This window comes from Pleuronectes platessa, chromosome 21, assembly GCF_947347685.1.
Source record: "Pleuronectes platessa chromosome 21, fPlePla1.1, whole genome shotgun sequence".
NCBI classification, from domain to species: Eukaryota; Metazoa; Chordata; class Actinopteri; order Pleuronectiformes; family Pleuronectidae; genus Pleuronectes; species Pleuronectes platessa.
The window spans coordinates 3760946-3777371 of record NC_070646.1 but is presented as its reverse complement, the minus strand read 5'-3'; the positions used below and the strand labels follow the sequence as shown (position 1 = coordinate 3777371).

The 16426-nt window shown below is 41.1% G+C and overlaps 1 protein-coding gene and 1 non-coding gene across 3 annotated transcripts; both read left to right on the top strand.

The window, feature by feature from the left end:
- The first annotated feature begins 5480 nt into the window (after positions 1 to 5480).
- On the top strand, positions 5481 to 13021 carry mfsd13a (major facilitator superfamily domain containing 13A). Of its 2 annotated transcripts, none has more exons than XM_053413346.1 (9): positions 5481 to 5629; positions 8216 to 8478; positions 8907 to 8986; positions 9453 to 9902; positions 9995 to 10115; positions 10423 to 10519; positions 10742 to 10913; positions 11603 to 11796; positions 12100 to 13021. In XM_053413346.1, exons 2-9 carry the CDS (start codon positions 8311 to 8313, stop codon positions 12348 to 12350), a joined length of 1533 nt encoding a protein of 510 aa, XP_053269321.1. In that variant the 5' UTR covers positions 5481 to 5629; positions 8216 to 8310; the 3' UTR covers positions 12351 to 13021. The 2 variants fall into 2 exon arrangements, with proteins under 2 accessions (XP_053269321.1, XP_053269322.1); XM_053413347.1 differs by lacking the exon at positions 5481 to 5629 and adding an exon at positions 7918 to 8059.
- Positions 13022 to 15121: 2100 nt separating this feature from the next.
- LOC128427949 (U5 spliceosomal RNA) lies at positions 15122 to 15235 on the top strand. Its single transcript, XR_008333781.1, has one exon. It is a non-coding gene; the product is annotated as a U5 spliceosomal RNA (small nuclear RNA).
- The last annotated feature ends 1191 nt before the right edge of the window (positions 15236 to 16426 follow it).

Genomic DNA, 16426 nt, shown 5'->3' with positions numbered 1-16426 from the left:
AAAATACCAATTAAGCTAAATGTTATCTTCCCCAAACCTTTATCGCTGCACTTATTCTTAGAACAAGGTCTAGGTTTGACACATAAAAACTGTACTGTTTTTTTCACTGTGTTATAAAACCTCCATGTTAAATATCGTCAATCTGTGGGAGTTGAGTAAAAACACAGGGCGGCTCTCATCAGAAACACTGCTTCCTTTATGCATAAGAGGAGGAGAGCTCGTGTTAGAAGAGGCCGACACCTGGGGCAATGTGTTGGCCTGGTATAAACCAGGGAGCACATCATGTTCTGCTCAGGCTCAGATCATGACCATACATGTCATCACATTCAATATGAGGACAGGTTGATTTCAAAGATTGACAGAGTTGTTTGTGAGCTTAACAAATTTGTCGTGCTTGTGCACAGTCTTCATTAGCACATTTACCCTGCAGCAAAAGAAGTGGTTTTGTCACTTTATATCAATAACTAAAGCGGTGCACAAACAAAATCTTCTCCGTGGCATGTTCACGACATCCATTATGGAGTATTAGTGGTGATGACGTTGTCTAGTACAGTCGTTTTTCAAAGGATTAGTGGCATCCTTGTTGTATGTCTTGTTTTGCGTGTTTTCAGGAGGTGAAGCACAGATGCAGGTTCTGGTTTTGTGTGCTTTTGATGGTTTTGTGGAGGCCTGGCCCAGAGGAAGAGCCCAGTAACGTTTGTTTCACTTTCTTGAACATTGCAAGATATTTTTCAACATTTCCACTGCATTCTCAGAGAATAGTTTATTGGTCTGGATGACAAAAAATAAATCTGGCATGTTTATTGGACTGATATCTATCAGTGTGTGTAATTTAGTGCCGCTTGATTGAATGCTGGGCCTTTGCAGAGGAATATACAGCATCTTTGCTCACCGATCCTTTCTGATAGATTCAGGACATCCAATCATTACGTTGTTGATTGATGGTACCAGTGTTTTTTCCGATTTAAGAATGACGTTTCTACGCATCATCTCAGTGAGTCAGTGATTTACACACACTACGATAGGACCGAGGGCGATGGGGGACATGGGGGCAGCAGAGAGGGGAAGCTGGGATGCTACGGTTGGATAAATAATGCATGACGTGAAAGAGAGAGGGGGTCAGACGGAAAGAAGAGGATAGAAATAATCAATTTCACAATTTCAGAGTCATGTATGTGCCTCAAAAAATAAATCAGCTTTCTATCTATCCTTATGGCCTGTTTGATTCATTGCAGAGAATCACGGTCAGCCCTTCCTGAATTCCTCTTCTTGAAAAATGTGTTTTTTGATAGTGAGATGACATAAGAGCACTTCAAGCAGCCTGAATACCTCAAGCAACCACTTTAACACAGACTGGCTGGAAGACTTGGGAATAATAACTCATTCAATAGGAGACGATAAGCAGATGATAGCGGCATAAATTATCACATGATGTTTGACTTAATCTAATTTCAGTTTTTAATTCAACCATAGCAATTCATCTCATAATAAGGTTTTTTCACAAGTTTTTCTCAAAATCTGTGACGAGGTGAAATGCTTGTCGGTCACAATAAAACTTTTTCCTACTCTTGATATTTATTTTGTCAAATGCACACAAATACAATGACGCACACACTGACCATCTGTCGCCGGGCGAGGGGACACAGGATGGGTGGTCCAGGAGACGTTCACTGTCCAGCTCAGGTTCCAGGAAAAGGATTCTGTTACAGGTGGTCGGTGCTGCGGAGAAAAGTGTGTCTGTGTGTGTGTGTCTGTGTGTCATCAGTGTGAGTCTTACACTTTACATGTTTTTTTTCTCTCTGTCTTTTAGTTTCCTGGATTACACAAAATTTACTGGACGAATAGAATGAAATTTGTGTCTGGGAAGAAACCATTTGGGTTGATTCATTTTTTTTTATTTTTACTTTCTTTAAAGGTTCAGTGTGTAGAATTTAGTGACATCTAGTGGTGAAGTTGGATGTTGCAGCTGATTACCCCTCACCTCACCCTCCCCTTCCAAACATGACAGAGAACATGTGGCAGCTTCAGTTGTCTTAAAAACTCAAAATATGTTTAGTTTGTCCAGTCTGGGCTACTGTAAAAACATGGCGGCGTCCGTAAATATAAAGTACTTAAATATAAAGGGCTCATTCTTGGGTAAAAAAACTTCAATTCATACAAATTAGATGAAAAACACTAGTGAAAACATCATTAGGATTGTTTTATATTCAATATCTGCCAATCGTTCCCTTTAACCTAAGTCCTACAAACTGGACCTTTAACATTGTGCGAGAGTCTGTTTCTTCACATTTTTGTTGATTTCCTCAGAGAAAAATTCATGGTCAGCAACAAGGCTTCAGGGTGCAACCACGAGAAGTTAAAAATGAAGGTTATTATACAATGTGATAAACAGGAATCAAGACAGAAAGCAGACAGGAATCCTCTGCTGTCCGGCATCACTTGCTACAGAAAGAGGAATCAGCCCCAGCACCCAGTTGCACAGCTACTGGTCAACAGGAGGTGGAATTACCAAGTAAGGGGAAGAACTTTGAGGTTGCATCAGCTTAGTGCACAGAAAACAGTCAAAACAGAAGTCTGACATTCATCACAGTAGTAAGACATTGATCAGTGGAATTTTCCATTACAATTGTTTAAACTGAGTTATGCATTCTCTGACCGCCCCTGTATAGTTTGGTTATATCTCCCATGTACACACTGTATATGTGTGTATGTACATATTCCTCTACATGTGACAGTGACCAGGGAGAAGCAGCCGCTCACCTGTCACTCACACACAGCAGTGACGCAGGAGCATAAACAGCTCCGGCAACGTGATCCCCGGCCTCCTCTGCGAGCTTTCCTTCTAATGTACTGTAATAGATGGAGAGGCAGTACATGACGAGCCGAGGAAGCCCTTAAATTACTCTGAGAGCACTCACACCAATAACCGGCATGAGAGAGGTATCATGTTGTGAGAGCGGTGCAGCGCGGCCGGAGGAGCATCCTTGTTACGTCTAGAACATCTTGGAATAGGAGAAAAACAAAGGAAGTCTAGCAAACCACCATCATTAAGCACAGTGAAGGTTATGATGGGTGAGTCTGTGCAGATGTCTTAGATTTCAGCGTGCTCCTGCTGCGGGATGTGATGATTGAACTGAGATTTTTTTTAAACCAGATGGCAGCACACCCCGTTTTTTCCCGTGGGACCCCCTCATCTGTGCTTTATCGATCCGAACTGTCTGATCTCCTTTTCTCTCCCTGTACTGTACATCCTCCCCCTCCACCCCCTGCTCACCAGCTGCCACATCTCAGGAATAAAATACCGCAAATATTTTATAATACGAAGTAGCTTGATCTTGGATGATGACACAGATTTAAAAAGTTTAGAAAATCCTTTCATCTATTAATTTTCTTTATCCATTAACCATGTTCAGAATCACAGGGTTGTTAGATGGCTCAGTTGTCACAATACACAATACACAGCTCTCCAAAAGGAAGGCCAAAACCTATCAATCGCCACCTGGTGGCTGGTTGCAGTATAGGTCAGAAATCCAGCCTCCTCCATGTGAATTGATGGGAGATGGAACAAAATGAAACGTCGAAGTACACGTCAAATAAAGTTTTTTCAAATACGATTTGTGTCGTGTTAGGTTTAGTTTTTGTCACACTGATGTTTTTTTCAAGTGTCTACGTTTCCTGATAAATTTGGTTTTAATGTGTAATTTCATGCTTTAAAAACAAATGGGGTGAAAATTTGTGATTGACAGCTGAGACTGACTCGTAATTGGTCCAGCGCATTCATCAACTACTGGGCAGCCTCAGAAACGCAAGTTGCAAGACAGCAGAATTTACAACTGGGATGTTTAAGCGCAATTGCTGGATAGTGGGAGGAAGTGGAGCTGCGTTGAAAACCTTTAACCTCTTTGGCAACACAAATACACAACACAAATGTAATAACGAAAAGAAATATGTGTTTGTTTGCTTTCTTTTTTCCGCCGTCTCAGTACAATACAGATGCAGAGGCTCTGGGTGCAGTCGATTCTCTAAAAGCTGCTTTTACTTTCCTCTTAAACTCTGAATGAACACGTGTGTGAATTATTGTGTTTCCTCTGTTTAGGAAGTCGGGACATGACCCTTGAACTGTGACCTGACCTGAACCCAGACGCAGATGCATAGTGTCCGGGTCATGGCAAAGGCATGGGGAATGTGTGTTTGTGATTCTCTGTGCATATTCAGTCACTTCCATGTAGCATGATGTCCTTCTTAATAAATGCTGTCCTCTGTTGATTGATGAAAGACGACTTGAGGGACAGGACTTTTTCTGGGGGTGGAGACGGAACAGGCCCTTGTATTGACCAGATTTGGTCCATTCACAATTTTAACACTGTCGGCTTTGAATGTCCATTATGCATTCAGTGACAAAGAGACAAATACACTCACAGATATGATGGTAATCTGCTGAGCTCAGATAACAAGTTATTGAAATTAAGGGTGGTTCATACTTAGCTGTAGCAGCGCCGAAATACAATTCAGTCAAGTAAATTCCCAGTAAACACACTTTAATGGTAGAATCCTCCCATCACATAAAGTGCACATCATAGAGAATGGCAAAGACTCAGAAAAAAGTCTGAAGTATTGTTCAGTAAATGCAGTATATAGTGTTACTTTAAATGCAGGTGTTACTGTTTCCATGTGATACCAATGTTTAAACTCCAGATGTGTAATCATGATTTTTCCCACATGTAATAGTTAAACACTTCAACTGCAGCTGACATAATTAAATAATTTGATAACATGTTTGCCAAATTTGTGACGTTCCTAACCATGACTGATACAATGCTGCCCCCTGCTGAGCGGAAGCCCATCATCCTGAAGAGAGCCCTTCCATTCAGGTATAATTGTTTGATCTATACAAGGATACATGGAATTCCACCATCACAGATTCTATGAATTTACACCACAAAAAGACATATAGGATCATACAGAAGACAATAACCAGGTATTTGTTACATTACACAAAGGTATTCAAAGAAATATATGTTGTGGGTAATAAAAGTCTCTTAATGGTGTAGCACACTCATGTTTATGATGTTTATTGGAGTATGTTTCTCAGGTCTTGTGAGTATTATATATTGCTAAATATCCCAAAAAAGAGCAACAGAAAGTTCAGGCAACAAAATCCCACCACACATCTGACAAGCTACTTCTGTTGATAGTTATAACAAACAATTCAAAATCCCCATATTCATGTTTTAGGCTTTTAACCCTAAAGTCTTTGTTTCATTGCTAACGTGTTGTTATTGTTTGATCTTATTTGATGTAGTTGATGTTATTGTAAAGCACTTCGAAGTGTATGAAAGGTGCTGTATAAATAAAGTGTATTATTATTATTAGTTGTCATCATTATTGTCAATGTTTCGTCACACGGAAGTGGGCGTGGTGTGATTCTTAATCCAACACTAGGTGTCGCTGCAGCGCTCCTGTGTGTGTGTGACTACAGAACAGATCACGTCTGTAGTTGTCATGACGTGGACTGTCTGTCTTTCTTCAGTCTGTGTTCTGCCTCCACCACCGACCGCAGCTCCTCACAGACCGAGAAACACCGAGCCACACGCCGTTAACTTCCCCGGGTTAGCGGGCGCCTTCATCGGTACGTAGCGTCTGTTCGCTCCGGTAGCGACGTACGTGAAAGTTAACGGTGAAAAATTAACGAGTCAGCTAACCGGCGCTAACCAGCTAGCATCTTACCAATGCTAACCAGCAGTGGTCAGCTGCTCTCCACCTGTTAGCACTCGATAGTTGTACGTGGTTGTTGTGGTTCTTCTCACTTGCTAGCACTTTTAATGTTAGCTACTTAGCTACCTGTGGATGTGATCGATTATCACGACGCCTTTCTAATCGATAATCGATAACAGCTGTTGTTGTTTATTGATGATGTCTGTCGCTGTTTTCAGAGAGCGACATTTTCCTCCACTTTCCATTTAGACACATTTTGTTATGTGTGTTTTTCAGCTATTTATATTCCTATTAAGCTATAGCTACATTATTGTTTTATTAGACACTGTTCATGTGTGTTAGCATCTGGGGCCTTTAAGTCACGTTTATTTGATAAGCAAGATAACCAGAGTTGACTGGAACAATGTAGAATGAATCCAAACAAAGAGAAATACAAGAATATAAAACATTTAATTCAGTTCTTCCTCAATCTGCACCAAATTATACAAACACCGAAATATCATTCTCATTTTTCACAATGATCCATGAATTATTCTCTGAAGAAAATGTGAAAAATGCAATTCTAAACAAAGTGGATCAAACTCTGGATCTTAACTCAGGTTGAAAGTGTTCTTCTCTCACCAATACATCATAATTTCCTCCTCACTAAGTTTCCTGCCAATCCATCCAGTAGTTTATGTGCAATCTTAATAAAGCACATACCTCATTGGCAGATGAAACACATACGATAAAAGGCTATAAAGTTAATAAATAAATAACTAAGTACAGTCTAAAGCATGTAGAGAACACGTGGGTCTTCATTTCTGGTCAAACGTGCAGCAGCTGCAGTAAAAGCCCGACTTTCTTTACCCTCGACCAAGGGGCAGATGGCAGCAGCTGTTCAGAGGATCTGACACTTCTAGGTATGTGGGGTCCTTAAAGCTTTAAAAACAAGTAGAAGAATCGTATACTGATCCTTTACTTCACTGGAAGGCAGAGTAGAGATGCAAGTAAAGATGAGATAATGTCTCTTCCTGTGTGTGGAGTCCTACATCTGATTCCTGTGTGTGGAGTCCTACACCTGATTACCGGTAGGCCCATCCGTCATGTTCAGATGACGCCTGTCCTGCTCAGCCACCATGTTCGAGGCCTAGATGACTCTTCACAGGTGGTAATGAATAACGTAGATGTTTCCCCCCTCTGCTTCCAGTTCTATCTTTTTTTTATCAGATTTTGGCCAGTATTTGAAAGTGCAACTCTAAACTCTGGATTAAAGTTATTTAGATCTGAAAAGAGTAAAGTGTACAATAAAGTCAGCAAGTAGAACCAGTTTCATGTGTTTGAGATGTGGTCTGGTGTTTACCTGCTGATTGCCATCCTGCTTCACTGTTTGCATCTGATAGGCGCAGGGTTAGAAAGCTTTTAGTTACACTCCAAGGAGATCGCTTTTGCCAAGATCGTTATATCACTCAGATGCTGCGATGAAAATGTGGTTTCTGCAGGTGTTTAGAAAGTGCATTGTGGCTGCCTCTGACAGAAGGGATCACATCCCCTTGAGACACTGCTATTGAGATCTATAAAATGGCGTTCCCGCTGAAGGTGTTCGTAGATCAGAGTCTTAAGCTTGTTTAGATCAGGTGTGAAGTAAGAGGTCTTTTAAAGTGACCCCATAAGGGTGCAAAGAGCAGGAGAGGAAACTGACGGTAATAAAACTGATGCAGGTTTTGCCGTCATTCTATGAAATGCTTTGTCCTCGGCTGGTGAAGGAAGAGAAGGTTTTACCTCCGCCATGGAAGTCATGTTTTAACCCATGTCCGTTCCCAGGAACCTTGATGAAAGAAATATGCCATATTGAGGGAACTGATATCTCTGAGTGTGTGAAATCTGCTGCTACTTGATTAAATGCAAGGGGACTGTTGTTTGGCCTTGACGAAGATACGAGCTCTACTGTGTGTCTTTCTATTTCCCAGGCTGATGTGACACAGAGATATCATTATGTTGCGCCTTGCAAATCTAATACCACACCCTTTGCATTTACCGTAGTTGTAAATTATAGAGTAGCACCATCACAACACAATGTTGAATATGACACCTGAGGACAATAAAGCCCAGTGAAAGCACTGAGCCTGCGGAGACGGTCATGTGACTTCCCTGTTGTGGTTTCCCTGTGAAGAAGAGTGGTAGGAACAGTGAGGTGGAGTCATCATAAAAGTAACTGAGGGAAATTACTGTTTTACTCCAATCCACAGCTGGTAGTGGGCCGGAGGGAAAGGGAGCCGTGGCCCTCAGCCTAACTAATGAGCACTTACCGTACCACAGCTCCTTTTAGTCTGCTGAACCTCTGTGAGGAGACCGAATCAGGAATGTGAGAGATTAGGGTTTTGGGTTATTCATGCTGAGATTTCACCACGAGACTAATGTCTGTAGCTTTTTCACGTTTATCGTTTGCCTGCAGTGTTTCGGTTAGACGACACTTTCCCCCTTGCCTTCTGAAGATAAAATAACTTTTCTGTTTTTGCAGGCTACAATGACGTGGTGACCCTGGGTCGGCCAGGCCGTGAGATGTTTGCAGCTTGGCTCAGAGACAGGAAGGAGCAGAGAGATTGAGAAAGGAGAATGGGCAGGAGCGTCTGGGGCTGCTCGCAAGTTGTCTTCTCTACTGCGGTGCTGTACGGCTCACTGGCCCTGTTCACCTCCATCCTCCACAATGTGTTCCTGCTTTACTACATGGAGACCTTCGTGTCCATCTACAAGATTGATAAAGTCTCCTTCTGGGTGGGAGAGGTAAGTGAGTAGAGAAACTGGAGTCTGACTATTTATACCCAGAAGATGATAAACCCGAATATATATTATGATGTGTGTTTTTGTCTAAATGGAATTAATCATTTGAGAGGAACCTATTACTTGGCGCTCTCAAGTATTTTACTTCATTATTCTGTAAATAAAGTCTAGATTCTCAGTAATATTCTCAGTGATTAATGTTCACAGAGGTCGGACTCTGCATCTGGATCACAGTTATTTAGATCTGCTGTGTTGCAAGTTTCTCTTTTCCCCTCATTTCCTTCCCCATAAACATCAAAAGACACCAGAGCTTAATCTAGTAAATCTGCCGTTCTCCTACTTCATCCTGTCAGAAACTTGATATCAATAAATCCATGTTTCTACATATTTATTTATATAATTGCCCTGACTTCCTCTCTGATGCTCCACAGACGGTGTTCCTTCTATGGAACAGCCTGAATGACCCTCTGTTTGGATGGCTGAGTGATCGCTCCTTCCTCAGCTCTCCTCAGTAAGTGTCTCCTACCGGCCTTCTTCCTCTGTTCTCTCTGAGAAACCCCAGAGGTCAACCAATACGTGGGCTTCCTACACAGTGAGATCTAAACATAGAAACATGTAAATGAAAATGAGCCAATGCAAATGTTCCAGTGTTGATTTTTTTATCAGATGCAACAAGATGCTGAAGCCTGTGTTTGTGTTTCACTATCATAAGGCAAAGTGTAGCTCAGTATTTTCATTGAGTAATTTTATTTTTACACTATGATTGGTTTATTACATTGTGTTCGTAGTTTCTTTTTCCGTATTTAAATAGGTGGTCATATAACACTTCGCCTGCTGAAGTAAACCTTCATATAAAATACTCAAAAAGCTTAAAAGTATTAAAACTCTACCTTTGGCCTTACATTGTTTTGTCTTTCATCATCACCTAGTTCAAATTTGTGTCTTATTCCTGTTGCATTTTTTGTTTCCCCCCTCAGAACGGGCTCTCCCATCACAACTCCGGAGGTGGTGCTGAAGCGCCTGAAGGCTCTCTCCACTAATGGCCCCCTCTTCGCTCTGTCCTTCCTGGCCTTCTGGGTGGCGTGGGCCAGGCCAGGTCTGCAGTTCATGCTGTGCCTGTGCATGTACGACGGTTTCCTCACCATGGTGGACCTCCACCACAGCGCCCTGATGGCGGACCTCGCCGTGTCCGCCACAGATCGCACGCGCCTCAACTTCCACTGCTCGGTGTTCAGCGCTCTGGGCTCATTCTCCGTCTTTCTGTCCTATTATTTCTGGAACAAGGAGGATTTTTACTCTTTCCGTCTCTTCTGCGTGGCTCTGGCAGCTTTTTCCATCGGGGGCTTTTTGTTAGTGTCCAGGGTTCTGCAGCGTCGTTTTCAAAAAGAAGTCCGTCCAAGACAAGATGAGGCACTGACGCTCAAAGAGTAAGGATTTTTAATGGATTTAGAAATTCTAAATGACCTTGGTGTTGCTCCTCTCAATCTCACTCCGTTCACTTTCTTTTGCTCTGTCCCAGATTGAGTGTTGGCCATGCAGCTCTAAACCATCCAGAAAAACCTGTCACGATTGGACAGTACCTCAAGCAGCTCTCCAGACAGAAGAATTTCTTGTGGTTTGTGTCAATGAATCTTGTTCAGGTGAGATACTGTTTATTGTGCTACGAGCACTGGGCGAGATAAAGTGGGAATGACTGATAAACACTTTACGTGAAACAGAATTAAAAGTTTGGGTGGATTATTTTAACAAGATTAATTTGTACTAGATGTCTTCATGTAATAATAATGTAAAAAGAATTGCTTACTCTATGGAGTCACCTTTTTTCTAGTGGTTTAATTTCAATAACCATAAAATTGTGAAGATACATTTGACTTGAATCTTGAATCAGAATATTTTCTACTTCATCTACATAGTGATATTCTATTTATGTTGTTTCTCCCCCTGTAGGTGTTTCACTGCCACTTCAACAACAACTTCTTTCCTCTTTTCCTGGAACATCTCCTCTCTGACAACATTTCTGCCTCCACAGGTTCTATCTTACTCGGTAAGCTCCCTATTTAAGAAACAAGCAGTAACTCTCACATCTTTTCAATGCAGGTGTGATGAAACTATACAGACAAGAAAAACTTATAATAGCATAATCTAGGTTAAAGCTTTTCGATGATTTGTAGTCTTGTTTGTTGGCTTCCATCTTAATTTTCTTATATTATTTCTGCTGATATTTGTTTCATCATTTTTAATGCTTCTGTCTTCTGCTTCCATGCAGGGATCTCTTACATTGCCCCCCACCTGAACAACCTGTATTTCCTCACACTGTGCCAGCGCTACGGGGTTTACCAGATTATCCGCTGGCTGTTCATGCTCAAGCTGGGACTTGGTGTGTTTATGGTGCTGGCAGGGGCCGACCACATTTATCTGCTGTGCATCTTCATTGCTAGGTACGGCCGTGGACATGCATCAGGGATCTGATGGGTGACAGCTTGTTCTTTTGTTTGCTTGTTTTATATCACTTATCAACATCACTTATCAAGGATGTTTGGGTTGCTTTTTGCAGAACATTCACAAAGACACTGACTTAACTCAACATTTGTTACAAGTTGTGTCCAAATATTGAGTTAAACAAGTTTTATCCAACAAACTTCACTACACAGTGCTTTATTTATGTTGCCCTAAATCATGAATTTGCCTCAAAAAGCTTTAAAAACACCCTCTATCTACAGATCTGTTCAGATAAAGAGTGTTTTAAAAGGTTTTTATTCAGTCAGGCATCTTATCCCATTGTTATTGTTAAATAACAGAGCTGCTCTTGTAGTTAACAGCAGGATGTGACTGCCTTGTCGAGCACTTGCAGCTGAGTGTGTGTTCTGCATATTATTCACAGCTGTGGTAGAAGTGAAAAGTGTCAGAATGATTTTGTTCCTTTCTCTCAAACCTTCAGGCTGAGCTGTGTGTATATGATTAAGGGGGATGAAGTTATTCCATCACATAATTTAATGTGGTTTTACAGACAGGTGCACTTAAGCTTTCTCTCTCCCCCTCTTCAGAAGCTGCTCTCAGCACATGAATGATGAACTACTTTGTTTTCCGTTTGGATTGATGAGTGTGACCCTCCCTCTCTCCCTCCCAGTAATCGAGTGTTTACAGAGGGGACGTGCAAGCTGCTGAAACTGGTCATTTCCGACCTGGTGGACGAAGACTTTGTGGTGAACCGACGGCAGCAGGCCGCCTCCGCCCTCCTGTTCGGGATGGTCGCCCTGCTCACCAAACCTGGCCAGACCTTCGCCCCACTCATTGGCACCTGGCTGCTGTGTGTTTACACAGGTACAGAACCAAACACTGGATCCTCCATAAGAAAGTACACATGACAGACTGATGCAAATTCATGTAGTCGTGTATTTGCCTTTTAAATTACTTACACAACTGCACAAATTAGAAAAATCAGCACAGGGTGGCGCTAAGCTTATTTCAAACCACACTATCTTAGCCGTACATTCAAAACGAAACAATTTAAATATTTCACCTGTTTTATTTTTGGGATGTCACAGTCATCATATTCTTTCAGGTTGAATCATCCATTCTGAGAGGTATACCTGAATGTGTGACTGTATCTCCTCTCTTCCCCAGGTTACGATATTTTCGATAAGGAACCGGTGAAGGACTCTCTGGTTGCTGTGCCTGACGTTGCCTCCGGCTCAGGGACCCCGCCCCTTCGCCTGGGCTGCTTCTACATGTTGGTGTTCGTGCCTATCACCTGTGCCCTGCTCCAGCTGGCCGCCTGGTCCCGCTTCACACTTCACGGCCGCAAACTGCAAGGGATCAAGACCCTGAGGCAGTCGGCCCAGCACGGCCACCTCGTCGATGTCAAGGCTATATGAGCAGAGCGAAGCGGATCAAAGCTGCACTCAGACACTTTTTAATAATCACGTTTACTGTCCCCTTGAAGATGAAGAAGCAGAAACCTGCTCTGAATCATTCGTTGTTCAATAACACAGAATGTGGCTTTGGGGTTGGTGGAAAAATGCCCATAAAAATGTGACCACAATTGCCACTAGAAGGAGCATTAAACTTGCCTTATTTTTATATTAAGATATTATCCTATATTTATATTTGAACAGATGACCAAAAGTTAAAGTAGAACCAATCAATCCGTTTGGTGTAGAAGGACAAAGGAACCAACTCCTCCCGGTGCAGGCCAAAGATAGAGTGCCCTCTTTAAAAAGGGCTTTTTAAAGTGTAATTTAATAGTCGTCGATGACCTGTAACATCAGTGTGTTTACAGCAGAGCTACTGTTGTGATCTCTAACGTTTTTAACAGGAGGAATAAAAATGTTTTAAAACCGTGACTGTGTTCAGAGTGCTGTTGGTACTGCACGGATCCTGCTCTTCAGGGCCCGTTTCTAACTGTGTTCTCTGATGACGCTCGGTGTTGGTGGCGATTCTGATGATGTTTTTTTGCACAAAACTGCCATTTGTCTCTTGTACTTCTAACATTCTGATTGTGACACACTTCATGTGCGGTTGTAATAAAACTGGATCGATTATTTCATGCTGGTAGCTGTATTGTTCAATTTTACAAATACTGAAAATGCAAAGACAATTAAACTCTGCTGTGCCATTACCCTCGTATAATAGAAACTTTTAACTGGGACATAAAAGGGAAATGTTTGACTCATCTGTCTTGTGTGAAATCTTTGTCCTACTTCTGATTATCAAGTTGCAGAAGTGAACATCCTGCAACTTGTTGAAATTCACACTCGCTGTTTGGGGGAAACAATACATAAGCATTAAGGTTAAGTGTCAGTTCTGAGAAAACAGCAATAGTTTGATTTGTGTAAAGAACATTTGAAAACAGGAAACTATCACAAGGACGACTTGTATGCTTGGACACTTCCCTGAAGGAGTTTCCTCATTTTTATATGAAAGCATTAGAACCTGGTACGATCAGTTTGTTTTCACTGCAGTTACATCGTTTCACATCCACTGTCCAGCAGTTTTCATCAGTAGGTCATTCGCTCCTGCAGAAATACAACTTTCCACTCAGTGCTTAGTTGAATATTTATATTTGATAGCACACACACAACCTGATGGGGGTCCCAGGCTACAAATGTGCTGAAGAGAATCAAGCACCTTAAGGTTTCTGCTGGTCAGTACATGAGTAGATTCTTTAATTACTTCTCTCATAATACACTTGTGGCTTCAAGAGGCGAGATGAGAGGATGTTGTTGCGGGTGGAAAATCAAAGGAGAGGAGTCGTCGTTCTCAAGTTGAAATTAAGCAAGTTTATTCAGAGGTCACAGGTCAGGAAAACGCGGTGTCCAGCAATTGAACATGCATGGGCCTCTAGTTCTATATTGATATATTGGGCGTGACTGGGGTTCGTCTTGGATTGGTCAAAACTAGATGGAGGCCGCTGCATCTAGACGTGACAGTGCCTCATCCTCTTGGAATGTCGCGTGATGAAGATATCGTACGTGCAATCCGTTTGTCGTGGCTACCAGAGGTCATAATGTTCCTGTCTCAACGCAGCTGCCTTAGTGTGTTGTGTGGAAGAGGATTTGGCCAAGGTCTGCTCATTATCTACTGTTGGTGTTCTACTTTGTGTGTGTATGAATTGAAACAGGGAGCTGGGATGTGTGGTACAAAGTGTTGACTGTTCTGCAGAGTGTAATAAAGAGGTCAAAGGAATATATGTGGTGAATGTCAATAAATGTATATGTAATGTATGTGGTATATGTCAATAATGTATTTGTTTGAACGCAGTAACACAATGACACCCAACCGTTTAGATATGGGACCCTTCATAATAAATGTTTTTAATTCAATTTTATGTGTATCACTCCAAACACAACATCCATTCTCTGAAGGCACTTTACACAGTGAGGCTGAGACTTTACACTGTTATATATAAGGTTTGATTTGACTCGTGTTGGTGTAAACAGGAATTTTGTTCAATCAAAGAGTGGTTGTCCTTCTCACGTTGTGGATCTTCAGACGCTGGAGGAGCAGGTTGTAATCAAGTGGCCTATTTTTTTAAGAAATGAGACACAAGTAATGAACGTGTCAATTATGTTATTAATCAAAATTATACATGGACCCTCAACCTTCTATCATAACTACATTTTGTTGTTTTCTGGTTGAAAGAGGGAGTTTTGTCGTCTGGTAGGACGACTTCCTGCAAGAGCGGAAGTAGTTGGGGTTAGTCATCTCGCTTTGTTTCTCCTACTTCCGGTGTGTGTCCTGCGCATGTGTGTGAAGTTCAGAGCTATTCTTCTATTAACTCGTGACCACACAACTTTGTCTTCTCTTCTGTGAATCATCCACTTCACATCTGGTTATCAGTTCACATCTGTTCGTGTTGTTATCTTTGTTCGAGCTCTTACAGAGTTAATACCGGAAAGGGAGCTGGATCAAAGCCCTCATACCCATCATGCACCGCGCGACAGGGTTCAAATGTTCTTATTAAATGTATATTTTGGATCTGATAACATATTATATAACTCTTTTATGACTTGATGCACAAGTAAATGTTGTGTTTGTAGTGACTGTATATTATTGACAGTGTGGGGGATTCGGTGTGTGGAGGCACCGTGAGTAAAGTACGTCTCTGCGGGAATCAGGATCTCCGGTTAACCTCCAGGAAGGCAGATCACTCATGTTTCTCTTCAGATCGCATAAATCTTTCGCCTTTTACTAAAGATTTCCGTGGAGAGGAACAATATGAGTTCCGAATAATTTTTTGATGCCCTGCGCAAGTGGGGCTTCCTGAAACTGTGAAAAAACAATATTTACCAATAAACCAGCTTCAAATTGATACACACAGTTCCCCAACTGCTACACGTAGGAGGTCTGAGTAATGATGCTTACATGTTAGCGTTAAGTAGTTTGTATTCTTTATTTTAACTTTTTATTATTTATTGTTTTTTGTCTATAGTCCCTTATTCTTATATTTCTGTATTCTCTTGTGTACCTCTTTGTGACCTGCCTGCTGCTGTAACAAGTGCATTTCCCCGATGTGTGGATAAATAAAGTTCTATCAAATCTATCTTAAATTGAAATTGAAACTTTTTGGCTAGATTCCTGAAAATGTAGGATATTTATTGAGGATCTGACTTCTACGTCTTATTCCCAACTTAGTTTTTTACAAGTTAGATTTAATACATTCTACTTCTCTGTAGTTTTCTGACTACACCAAAAGAAAGAGTGGAGATATGAGCTTTTATTGTGCGATAACCTGAATTTGATCGTCTGGGACACGCTCAACATAAACCATTTATAAAAATCATTATGATTTAGTCCTATTGACATGTAACACTTGTATTTATTCACAAAAGAATCGCATAGCCTATAAATAAAGAAACTCATTAAAAGCATTATAAAAAATGTTATATTAGTATGTACAACTTTAGAACTTTAGCCTAAATAAAGAAACTATGTTGAAAAACCATCTCACAGTGTTAAAGTTCACAAGTTGACCAGGAGGCTTGAAGGGAGGCTGGAGCACCCTCTATGGATCAAAGGCTTAACTGCAATGCACAAAAAACATAAAAATGATTTCATTTTAAAGCATCCAGTGAATTCGATGAAGATAATGTTAGATTGTTTTCCACCTCCACCAGGGAGGTTGTGTTTCCTCTGGCATTAGTTTGGTTGTCTGCCCTGTGTGACCAGAAACTTGGTGAAAGGATGAATTCTGGATTAACTTCTCTAACATTGTGTGATTTTTGTAGATTTCAAGAGAGAATAATTCACAAACCTTGATGAAAAAAAATAATCAGGCGTGTTTAGTGGAGTGATACTGATGAGAAATCTAAATAAAAATCAGATTCTAGTAAATTTAAATGTGGTTTCACAAGGGAACTGTCTGGCGCTGGCAGAGTTATGCACTCTACTGAATAGTTTTTTTTTTATGCTGATAATTGCCTAAAATAAACATAAACAAGGCAACAAATTT

Coding starts and splice junctions, on each gene's coding strand:
- mfsd13a (XM_053413346.1), top strand. CDS start 8,311: ATGGGCAGGAGCGTCTGGGGCTGCTCGCAAGTTGTCTTCTCTACTGCG. Junction 9,903..9,994: donor GAGGCACTGACGCTCAAAGA/GTAAGGATTTTT, acceptor GCTCTGTCCCAG/ATTGAGTGTTGGCCATGCAG. Junction 10,520..10,741: donor CACAGGTTCTATCTTACTCG/GTAAGCTCCCTA, acceptor GCTTCCATGCAG/GGATCTCTTACATTGCCCCC.